General features: G+C 38.1%; 1 protein-coding gene across 5 annotated transcripts in view; it reads right to left on the reverse strand.

The window, feature by feature from the left end:
- LOC121871778 (tuberin-like) overlaps positions 1-12,825 on the reverse strand; it is a 286,863-nt gene that overhangs the window by 161,241 nt on the left and 112,797 nt on the right. For all 5 annotated transcript variants that reach the window (XM_042374251.1, XM_042374253.1, XM_042374252.1 and 2 more), the window contains exons 12-13: positions 11,780-11,996; positions 7,483-7,641 (exon numbers count right to left, since the gene is read on the reverse strand). In XM_042374251.1, the coding sequence (XP_042230185.1) occupies positions 7,483-7,641; positions 11,780-11,996 (376 nt within the window). The remainder of the gene's footprint in view (positions 1-7,482; positions 7,642-11,779; positions 11,997-12,825) is intronic.

Genomic DNA, 12,825 nt, shown 5'->3' on the forward strand with positions numbered 1-12,825 from the left:
ATATAATTTTGATTATAATTTGATGATCATTTTGAATATAAACATCATATTTTTGCATTAGACATACAAATTTTAGATAAAATTTTTTCTCAAATTAACTATGTTATATTTTGTGCAAAATATATGACATTTATATTCAAAATATTCCTGGTCTTACAAGGAATCCAGCAATGTCAATTATATTATCCTAACTTTAATCTGAGGTATTATTTAATACTAAATGTTAAAAACCCTGGAAGGGAGGATTGGTGGGGGGTGGGGGGGAGGGTTGGGACTGACCGCGCGGTTGGAAGAGGAGGGGAGGCAAGGTGGGGTACTTTGATTGACAGATAGTGTCGTGAAGATTATTTTTTTTTTTATTAACTGAAGATATTTGTTTTAGCTCATAAAATTCATACAAATTACCCGGTCAGAATATAATTTACATTGCTGGAATTCTTATAATTTGGTGATCATTTTGAATATAAACATCATATATTTTGCATTAAACATACAAATTTTAGATAAAAAATTTTCTCTAGGTAACTATGTTATCTTTTGTGCAAAATATATGACATTTATATTAAAAATATTCCTGGTCTTACAAGGAATCCAGCAATGTCAATTGTATTATCCTAACTTTAGTTTGAGGTATTATTTATTAAAATTTAGTGGTTTTCCCCCAAGCAGTGTAGTGTGAGAGGGGGAGGGAGTTGAGTCCATTATTTGAATGGACATTAACTTGGCGACTGTATTTCTCTATTTCTCTAAAGTATTAATTGTGTGCATGTACCATCATAAAATTAAGATGTTATTTTTACTACAACATAGGTATGTGCCTTCAAAAAGTGGAGTTTGGGGGTCGGGCCGGTTTCTATTGGAATTAATCCCATATGTTCTGTTGTTCACTTAAAGCGGATTTCACTTAACACTTAACACGGGACCCTCTGGGTTCTATTGACCGCGTTAAGTGGGGTACAACTGTGTGTGTGTGTGTGTGTGTATATATATATATATATATATATATATATATATATATATATATATATATATATATATATATATATATATATATATATATATATATATATATATATATATATATATATATTATATATATATATATACGTACATATACACAAGAACTCATAAATCACTAATGTAATGTGATACGTACAGGTGATTAATTTTTATCTCTTGTGCAAAATATATGACGTTAATATTCAAATTATTCGCTGCCTTGCAAGGATTCTAGCAATGCAAATTATATTCTCCTAATTTTAGTCTGTGATATTATATAAGATAAAAACTTTAAGCCTAAAACCACTTAATCCTGGCTAGGAAGAGGGGTTTGAGGGTGATATGTGTGACAATTGATGCCAAGGTCTAGTGCTTATTTATTTATCTGTCCTTAATAGCGTCTTTAAGTTTTTCTCTTATAAAATGTCACTTTAACTGACATGTTCTAATTAATTTTATTACAAAGGAATAAAATTTTTATCTCTTGTGCAAAATATATGGCGTTTATATTCAAATTATTCGATGTCTTGCAAGAATTCTAGCAATGTAAATTATATTCTAACTTTCGTCTGTGATATTATATAAGATAAAACCTGAAAGCCTATAACCACCCAACCCTGGCTGGGAGGATGGGGGGAGGAGGCGACAGTGACACGTTTGACAGTTGAGGCCGAAGGTCTAGTGAAGTATTATATTTGTTTATTTATGTCGTTTAGAATGAGTTTATGTTTTTTGTTTATAAAATGTCACAGAAGTGACCGGGGAGAATATAATTTATATTGCTGGAATTCTTATAAGATAGTGATTAATTTGAATATAATCATGCTATAGTTTGCACTAGAAATTTTTTTTAGTAATCATTTAGTACATTATTTTGATTAATGTACAGTACAGCTTTGCCCTTAGGACAGTGTAGTGTACCCAGAGAAACATTAGGCGTGAATTTTAAAATGTGATGCACCAGATTGACTCGCGCAAAATAGGAAAGATTCGCTTTACATTAAAACATTGTCCTGAATTGTGGGTGTCACTTTAAATAAAAAATCTTAAATGAAAAGCTTTAAATCAATGTTCTACTGTACCTGGTACTTGGATACAATACTTTTAATTTTAAAAAGCAACTGCCACTGATAATAACAACTGTAAGAATTAAAATTTTCTTCTCACATTTTCAAGAGCAAATTTAGGTACATGAACTTGTAATGACTTTCTCTAAGTCCCACTAATCCCTCACCCAAAAATGGGTGACCTGATATTCCATCTGAAGGTCAATAATATGAGACCACTAATCCCCCACCCAACCTCCACCTGACACTGGGTCAGGTCACGTCAGTTACATGAGACCCACTAATCCCCCACAGCTCCATGGGAGTGGAAAATACCAGTCTTTGCTGTAACACACAGATTCATTCATGCCCATATCATATACAGTAGATTTCTTAAATGTTTATATATATTTATTTAACCAAACTTTTAGATCAACTACTCCAGATTATTAAAGTAAAGAAATGGAGTTTCTAACTTAATTAGAACAGCATTTATGGACTCTGGTAGCTTAGACACAAGGAAAACATTCCCAGCACTCAAAAACATTCTGGGTAAGTGGGCTAGTGTCCATCTGTGCAAGATGTCTAGTTGAGACTCAGAAACTTTTCCCAGTAACCGGAAAAGATTCCAGGGATAATGAATTTTTGGGGGGTTTGAGAAAGTCGTCTGGTAAGCCGGAAATCTCTCATCCCTGGAAGTGCTCTGCACCAAATGTTCCAGCTAAGGGGATATCAATGTACATGTACAGTATTACCCCGCTTTAGGCGTTTCCACGTTTACGCGGTACCCTGCCAGACCCGGAATGTTCACTTTATACGGTGCATGTACTTTTTTAGGCGGAGAGCGGCTGGCTGTCATCTCGCAACACGCCATTTTTGGATTCAAACCTCCCGCCATCTCTCCCACCATGTTGGGTAAGCGACGCGAGTAGGTTGGGCAGTGTATATCTTTGTTGCGTTATCAGTGACGTCATATGACGTATCGGACTGTGATTGGGCCAAGCATCCTTACCTCCCTCCCCCGCTAGCTGTGATTGGTTTAATGTACTATGACGTGCCCCGCCGCGGGAGCGTTCAAGCCCCTTGACCTACCCGCGTCAGTTAAACCCCTCCCGGCTACACCGTGTATATCGGTACCTCTTGTTCCATAAGAATGGCTGCCACCGGACCACCACCACAAAGAAACCTTGCATTACCTGGACCCAGCCGCCCTAAGCCAAAGAAGATAAGACGTGCCCTAAGCTACGAAATTAAATACAAGATCATCCAAGAGTTGGAGAAAGGAACAAGACAGGTTGATTTGGCGCGCCAGCATGGTGTGAACGAATCTACGATCCGGACAATCAAGAAGGATGCAGCCAAGATAAAAGAATACATGAACATCACAAAGTCTACAGGTGCTTCTATGATCAAGTATTGCCACAACAAGGTGCTTCTCAAGATGGAGAAATTACTTGTGAGCTACTTGATTCGTCAGGCAAGACAGAACATGGCGGTGGACACGCTCTCAGTTAAGGAGTACGCACGTGAACTGTTCGCAGCAGTGTCACGTAAGATGGGAATTGCAGAGCCCAAACCCTTCAATGCTTCCTCTGGGTGGTTGCAGAGGTTTAAGAAGAGGAACAAGATCACCAACATTAACATTGGTGGTGAAGAAGCGAGTGCTGACCATGTTGCGGCTAGGGATTTTCCTCCGTTTTTACGTGAGATTATGGAGGAAGGACAGTACACCTACGACCAGGTGTTTAACATGGACGAATCTGGTCTTTTTTGGAAAAAGCTACCTTCCAAGACCTTCGTTGTCAAGACTGCCAGCAAGTGTCGGGGCCGGAAGTTGCAGAAGGAGCGCATCACCGTCCTGTTTACCACCAATGCCTCCGGTACCTGTAAGCTCAAGTTATCGGTGATCCACACAGCACGCAAGCCGTACGCCTACAAGAACATGAACATGGACATGACCAAGCTAAATGTCCACTGGCTGACCGCACGTAAGGCGTGGATGTTCTCTACTCTGTCCCTCTCCTGGTTTGATGACTGTTTCGTTCCCAACGTGAAGAAATTCTGTGAGCAACAGAATGTTCCATTCAAGATTTTGTTGCTGCTTGACAACGCACCAGGACACTCGCCCCTACTGTTGGATTGTCACCCCAACGTAAAAGTGGTCTTCCTTCCTCCCAACACTACGTCATTAATCCAGCCCATGGACCAAGAATTAATCTGCAGTGTGAAAGCTGCATTCTCTGCAAAGAAGTTTAAGCTCCTGAACGACTATACCAACACCAAGGATGAGTTGCGTAACCTGGGTGACGCCGATAGCAAGAGTGAAGAGGACGAGGAACAACAGTTGGCAGAGCAAGAAGTACTTGTGAAACATTTTTGGAGAAAATTCAACGTCAAGAAAGCTGTGGACTTCTTGGTGGAGGCATGGGATCAGCTGTCTGTAACAACGGTTCGTCACGTATGGAGACATGTGTCACAAGGTATCCCACGTGGGAGGCAGAGTCAATCTGTGACTGGTGAGGTTCAGACTGTTGCAGTAGCAGTGGATTTTGCCAGAGAAGCTGCGCAGAGTGTTAAAGCTAAAGGCTTCTCCGAGACCACCAACGACGACATTATGGAGGTGATAAGGGATCCTAATGTGACTGCCGACGAGATGTTAGAAGATGATGACGTCAGAGAAGAGGCAGGTGGTGCGTCATCCCAAGAAGAACGCAAGTTATCGCATGGTAATGTAAGGGGTGCCATCGAGTGTGTAGAGAAACTGAAGCTCCTCCTTTCCGACGACCCTGACGATAACCGGTATGAAGTCTTCACTACCCAGCTGTTGCAGACTATGGAGCCCTACATCAAGGTGTATCACGACAACATCAACACCAGCCGTCAACAAGGCATTACCGAGTTCTTCGCCCGCAACCTACCACAGCCATCCCAAACCAGTGATAGTGACAGAGACAGTGATGGTGACTTTGAGGGATTTGTCAGGGATGCCCTGATAAGAGTGGATGACAGTGATGATGAATCACCTGAGGGCCAGTAGCCTGCCCTCTGCCTCGGAACCAGCCTCCATTCCCATACGCCAACCCATCTCTTCGACTAACGTAAGTGTTAAACCTAACCTTGATTTTTTCTAACCTAACCAACAGTATATTATTTCTTATTGATTGTTCTCTTCTATATTATGTGTGTGCATACCATCATGAAGTTAAGATGTTATTTTCACTAAAACGTACGTATTGTGTCGGGAAAAAGTAGAGTTTGGGGGTTGGCCCAGTCTCTATTTCAATTAATCCCATATGTTCTGTTGTTCACTTTATGCATTTCCTGCTTTACGCGGGCCTCCATGGGTTCAATTGACCGCGTAAAGCGAGGTTTCACTGTAATAATAATAATAATAATAATAATAATAATAATAATAATAATAATAATAATAATAATAACAATAATAATAATAATAATAATAATAATAATAATAATAACAATAATATTAATAATAATAACAAAATCTATTATAAAATAAAAAAAATACAATTTATAAAATAAAATAATAGTGATAATAATAATATTAAACTATGAAAAAATAAAAAAAATAAAAAAGATCAAAACTGAGAAACAATATATGTATGTTGTGTTGTCAATAGTAAGAGAAACAATTGAGACCCTGTAATTGTGTGTAAATGAGGAGGAAAGTCGGATCAGAAACGTGGGACTTGGTCACAATTTTCGTGATGTCATATGGCAGCAGGGTCTACCATTAGACAATACATTATGCTTCCAATATCTTCCCAGGCAGTAGAATCTCCCTGTTTGGTAGCTACCTACTACCTCAGAAATGTTTGTTTTAATGACCCCATGGTAAGCTGATTTGTTACACTTTCAAAGGGTATTATTAATGTACATGTTCTCCCGGGGAAAAATTCCTCATTAAAAAACATTTTACTATAAGTTACTTTCCTCTGGAAAAAATCCCTGACATATAATGATGACCCCCCTGTATCTATTCATTTTCTGTAAGACTTATACAAGTGGTCTGCATAATTACCTGTCTGGCACCTGACCTTGTATGATGGTCCTACTTCACTACCATTACCAAAATGGTTCCAGAAGAGTGAGTTTATCTAAACATCCAACAGTTCCTTAAAATGTCCGAATTGCAGATCAGGCCTGAGATTCTAATTTAAAAATCTTATGTGACCTCCAGGCCAGTTATCAGACTCATTGATAACAGCTCATTCACATGCACTCTTCATGTCCTCTTACTCTGAGTGTATTATCTCTTCCCTCTTTTTATTTTACATTTGCTTCATTTATTGTTCTGCCGAACAGGTTACTGTTGTACCTCACAGACGGGTGAACCCTCAATGAAATGCTCAGCCTCTGTATGTCATGCATACTGCATTAACCTATGAACCTATACCATAGAAACATGTATTATCCTTTGTTCCTTAGACAGAAACATTTAAAACAAGTTTCTTCCACCTAATTTCTCTTCAATCAACAAATACAATTTATTCAAATCTCAAAAAACTCATTCAACCTTCCTAAACATCAACCATTTTCTGTGTCATTCCTTCTTCTATCATTCATCATCACCAGGTGAATGCTTGATATTATGTACATTTCCCCTCAAAAGTATCATTATGCATGGGATAGATATAGTATGTGGTTTTGTGAGCAGTGTTACTGTAGTTCACTACTTTTGGAACGGACGGTATAGTCAAATACATCATCATCCTCAACCTCATTTTACAGTAATTTTTCACACTTGCATGGGTTAGCTGCACTTTTCTGATGGCAGCTCTCCATGCTGCATGGTCTTTTGCAGTCTCTCTTTTCAGGTACCTAAGTCTTAATGTTATTTTTCACAACTTCTCTCCATGTCATTCTTGGCCTGCCCCTGGTTCTCCTCCCCTCCACATTTAGGCTCATGAACATCTTGACCCAATCCATCTTATCCAGTTTCTCCACAAACCCAATCATCTCAGCCTGTCTCTACGCAAAACTTTGCTATTGTTATCAATACCCAGCCACCCTCTTAGCTTTGAACAGGGCTTAGTCTCTCAGTGTCACTTTACTCATCCACTTCACCATTCTCATTTCTGCTCACTCTAAAGTCTACTTATGCCATCCTTCTTTAACTGCCCATGTTTTACATGTACTGTTATACCCCATTATCTACTACAGTATATGAAACAAATTATCTGGGAACACTTTCATGGAGCAAACTGCCTGAATTTCAAAATGACCAGTAATTCAAGTATCTAGTAGTTCACAAAGGGATGACTCCCTCTCCTACACTTTCTCCAGTTATTAATGATATGGGGAACAGGCATATATGGTGATGCAATGGAAAATATATCAAAGCATTTCGTCCAAGTATTCAAATCTTAAAAGAAAGAAAAGTAACAATAGTTTTTGGTAACAATACAGCATGACAAACCTTTCTCTTTCTTCATTGCAACAATAACAATCATTGCTGCTTGAGTTAGTGAGAGATGGGTGACTTCAACCTGTGAGGTTGGTGGTAACACTGTTGGCAGTACTATGCCCTCCGTCACAATTCCTTCTTCCTCTTCCCTAGATGTATCATTCATGCTTCCTGAAAACAGCAGATGACTGTAAATAATTTTGGATACTGGGCATCATAAACACCATAAATTACAATATCTACACTCAATAAAACTTATCTATAGTCAACAAATTTGAAAAAAGTATAGAACTTGTATCTATCTACTGTATATAAGTGGATTTGATGGGTGGTTGTGAAACACAGGGTTGAGCTAACTTTCTATTTTTCTAATGTTTCGGGCTACATAGATGAGTTCTGAGTAGCCCAAAACGTAGCTCAAACCTGTTTTTCGCTCACACCCACCAAATCCACTTGTCATTATGGATCAATCACATCTATCTATATACAGTACAAAGAGTTCAATAATTTGCTTACACTAAACAATAAGTAAGAATAATCAACTTCACTTAAAACCGATTTATCAAATTGTAAAATTAAAATTAAGACATGAAGACAGTCTAAAGAAAATATATCCCCCTCCCCCTTACCCAGTACAGGTTGTACCTCTCTAGTCCGGCATTCTGTGGTCCGGAAACTCCCGTGGTCCGGAACGATTTTAGTTTGTTCAATAGGTAGATAGGCAGCTTTTTTTTCTTTTTTTTTTTTTACTTATCTGAATTATTATTATTATTACAGGAGTATTAAATTTTTGCCCCTCAGGCCCTAATGTGGGTCAGTGACCTATTCCCGGGTGGGCTAATCCCCTTAAAAAAAAAAAAGCCGCGGGAAATTAAGGTTTGTTTACATCCGGCAGTTCGGCTGCTCTCTCTCTCTGCTTGTCTATACAGAGTACAACATTTAACCCTTCAATATATATGAGCAATAAATAAGTGTTGCTTTCATATTCTTATGTAGAGTAATGACGATATATTTTCACATGTGCGCACTTACATACGAGCAGTCTCACTTTTTTTTTTACCATTAATGGTTAGCTACTTATATTGTTCCATTTATTAACATTAAATAACATTACAGGTACTTCAAGCAACAATATTCATTTTTTTACATTAATTTTACTACAGCTAAACTCAGGGTCTTATTTTCTTCAGTTTTATATGTAGAACCAATCAGTCACTGGTTTCGTAAGCTTTAACATAAACAATGCCAGCAGCCGTCTCGTCTCCTCTAATATTCCACGTATTATTAATAAATTGTATTGTTAATTTTGCACACACGTACATTAATTCCATAAAACCAAATTCAGAAACATTAATTAAAATATATATGAACAATATATAAGTGTTGCTTTCATATTCTTATGTAAAGTAATGATGATATGTTTTCACGTGTGGGCATGCGCACTTACATATGCGATCTCTCTTTTTTCTTTACCATTATCATTAGCTACTTCTATTGTTCCATTTATTAACATAAATAACATTACTTAAAACAACCATATTAATTTTACTACAGCTACAACCAAGGTCTTATTTTCTTCAGTTTTATATGTAGAACCAGTCAGTCACTGGTTTTGTAATCAACGAATACAATGCTGTGTCATTTCCTCGTGTGTTTTAATATTCTACGTATTATTAATGAATTGTATTGCTCATTTTGCACACATAAACATTAATTCAATAAAAAAGACATTCAGTAATAAACAATAATGAATCTTTTGTACATAAGAGAAATGACACTGTTTACACGATTATGCACGTCGTCTGCACGTTGGCGGGCCGTTCAAACCCGTCGAAATTCAAGTTTCCGCCGTCAAAATTTGTATTTATTTATTTTTTTGTGTGTTCCAATAAAATACGTTAAGAATTAAAAACTCGCGAAATTTGAGAAGCTACTATACGACATTTAACCCTTCAATATGTCTTCAAAGAGACCATGATGCAGAGAAAGTGGTGCTAGTGCTTCCAGGCATAAGCACAAGTCACTATCTATCCAGGAAAAGGGTGAATTTCCATGGTCCGGCACCGGTCAGGTCCCGAGGTTGCCGGACTAGAGAGGTACAACCTGTACCACATCAGCAGTGTGCATCTCATTCCTTATTTGTCAGTCATAATCTGGAATTCCAGTATACAACCTAACCTTTAAAGTCAGTCTTTTTGCAATATAACCTTGGGAGGGGGGAAGGTAATTGTTTCGTTTAGTTTGGCATGGATTATAAAATGGGGTTTCACAGTCAATCCACTATATAAACTAAACCCTTTAACTGTTATCATCGTCTTCGGCTCATTTATCAAAATTCGGCCTTCATTGTCTTAGGCGATTGGCAATTGAATTTAAAGCTGTGCACCAAAAATCATACTAAGAATGGAAAGTCGATGACTAGTAGACACTCTAGACTCGAATGAGTCACAAGGCTGGTGGAACCTCAAATCAACTTGCTGCCATCATCTTGCAATGATTTGAAATTATTTATTCCTCATCACCCTCCTCTCCCTTCCTCCTGTCCTCAGTGGCCCCTCACCCACACCACCTTACCTCCCACTTTGCACCACAAAAACCCACCACTGAACCACCACACCAACAACCTCTTGTACCACACCAACAACCAGGGCTCAGTAGTTGAGTTATGCTGCCTCACTTCATAGATTCATAAACTCACCACCCAAGATGAGTTCAAAGCTTTTATATAGTTTTTATGGTTTCTAAATTTTATATCTACAATTTCATAAGATATTTTTTTTAATTTCATGTCATACTTTTGTGTTATATAGGGGAACCTCGATTTCCTAAATGTCACAGTTACAGTACTGTATTGGGTTAATGGCCATCCTGAGGTAAGGTATACTTATTAATGGAAGCCAGAATAAATTGGGAGATGGTACAAAAGAGAGCTCCATCTGCTAAATAGCATACTGTAGTACACCCCAAGCAGGAGACACAGAGTGATAAAGTAAAATAAAAATATCCGTATATACTTTTCAAAGCCTCTATGCCATTTTTCCATATTTTAAATAACTTAACACAATAATTTGTTGATAACCCAGATCCTTTTTGGAAGTATGGTACTGATTGACATGCACCATAAAAAACTAGAGGCCAATCTTTGATGCTATGCATTCAGTATTCAGCCCAGTAATGTCAATTAAGAACTGCAAATATCATTTAAAATAAACTTTAGAAGTACCATCTTTTGAATAGATTTAAATTATTGAACTTCTTCATCACTGATTTACAATCATTTTCCAAACTTGCATGGGCTGGTTGTAATTAACTGATGGCAGCTCTCCCTGCTGCAAGGTCTCTTGCAGCCTCTTGTTTGGTTACCTTAGGGTTGGGATCATGTCTTACCTGCAGTCATAGATCTTGGTGCTTTCATGAGTCCACCTGCTGAAATGCTGATGAGGACTTGGAACAACTGTTAGATGTAATTGAACCTTACAAAATGATGTATAGTAATAAGAAGAAATGTCAGTAATACTTTAATAACACCTAAAACTGTCATGAACTGCAATTACTACCTCACAGATTGTATCACATTTCTCAGCTCAATATGAATATACATAGCCCAGAGGAAGACATTTGCCATACTCTCTAAGGTATGAAGCTTGAGAGTGAATCCAAAATGATGAATTGATTCTGAAATTAAGAATGGCAGCTGTAACTGGTGAGATGTTTGTAATGGTTAGGTAAACAATATTGTTTTAAGACTTTATGCCACTGGAGGGCAACCTTTACTTCCAATCCACCATTTGGAAAGAGACAATTATGATGGGGATGAATGGACACATGAAAGATCAACCCTCAGCAACCAGTTAGGGGGTAGTCTACTGTCCAAATCCCCAAAACAGCCTTTGCATTAATGGAAGGCATAAGTGGAAGGCAGGGCTAAACAAAGGGGACATTACAAAGGTACTCAAACTATCCAACCAGGAGCGAACTCGTAACAATGGTTTTAAATTAGACAAATTTAGATTTAGGCGTGAAATAGGTAAACACTGGTTTGGAAACAGAGTAGTGGATGAATGGAACAAGTTACCAAATATCATCATTAACTCGAATACGCTGAATTGCTTCAAACATAGGTTGGATGCTCATATGAGCAATAGGGGTTGGGTGTAAACGGGACTGCCCAGTATGGGCCAATAGGCCCGCTGCAGTTTCCTCCATTCTTATGTTCTTATGTAATCAAGGCAAAAGAGGAGATACAGCAATCCTCATCCATGCCATCTCATTTGCAAATGCTCTTTGTATAGACAAGAAGCAAACTTACCTAAGGGCGAGAACAAATCCATATGTTGTTGCTCTCTCTCTCTTTGTGCCTCATAGAGCCGTTGTCCATGCTTATGATCTACAACTATGTATGGAGAATATGGTGGAATTAACGATGAAACTGAATCTTCCTCCTCTTCTGCAGCTTTTTCGAGAGTCCTTGGAAAACCTAATTGATACTTGGCATTGGCTCTCATCTCAAATATCATATCAAAGATCTGTAAAATAATGAACGTAAATCTAAATATTTCCAAGAAAAGTTATACAATACACACTATAAAAGAGAATGAATCCTATAATAATCTAAATGTGTAGGATGACACAACAGTTATTGATATGAAAGTTTTTTAGCTGAAGCCCTCCACTGAGTGGTTCTCATTACTCTACATGCAGATGGCCCATCATGCCTAACCCTCTTGGCAGCTGGTGGCTGATCTTACAATCACCAATTCCTCTGTGTCACCCACTGGCTTCAAATAGAAGTGATTAGTGTATTTTATGGCCGGGAATATTCAGGAAAAAACAAATCTGTGGATTTTCTTCCTGTAGCCACAGTTTTCTTAAAGTAATATATGCAGTACCAGTAAATGTGAGGAATAGATACAGTAAGTCCTCGCTTAACGTCGTCCCAGACAATGTTGTTTCGTTATGACGTTGCTACTCTTTAGATACCCATGATTCCGACAATGTTGTTTTACGACCCGACCGATTCGTTATAACGTTGTCACCCAACATGGACTACTTTGTATGGCGCGCCACCCTCTCTTATTTTGGCGCGCTACACTCTTTCGCGGAGCGTCACAGCGTCCCCAAGCGTTTTCTCCCCAGTCTTTGCTAAGCTTCCACAGTGTACATGATGCTTAAGTGTTTTTGCTATACAGTGAACCCTCGAATATCCAGACTAAAAGGGGGACCACCTGTCCGAAAAAGCTGATTGTCCAAATATTCCAGCGAATGTATTAAATGTATAAAAACGATAAATATTGATATAAAAACAGCAAAAATACAGTACATATTATCCTGACCACTGGGGTTAGTTACACAGAT

This window comes from Homarus americanus, unplaced genomic scaffold (genome assembly GCF_018991925.1).
Source record: "Homarus americanus isolate GMGI-L3 unplaced genomic scaffold, GMGI_Hamer_2.0 scaffold39675, whole genome shotgun sequence".
NCBI classification, from domain to species: Eukaryota; Metazoa; Arthropoda; class Malacostraca; order Decapoda; family Nephropidae; genus Homarus; species Homarus americanus.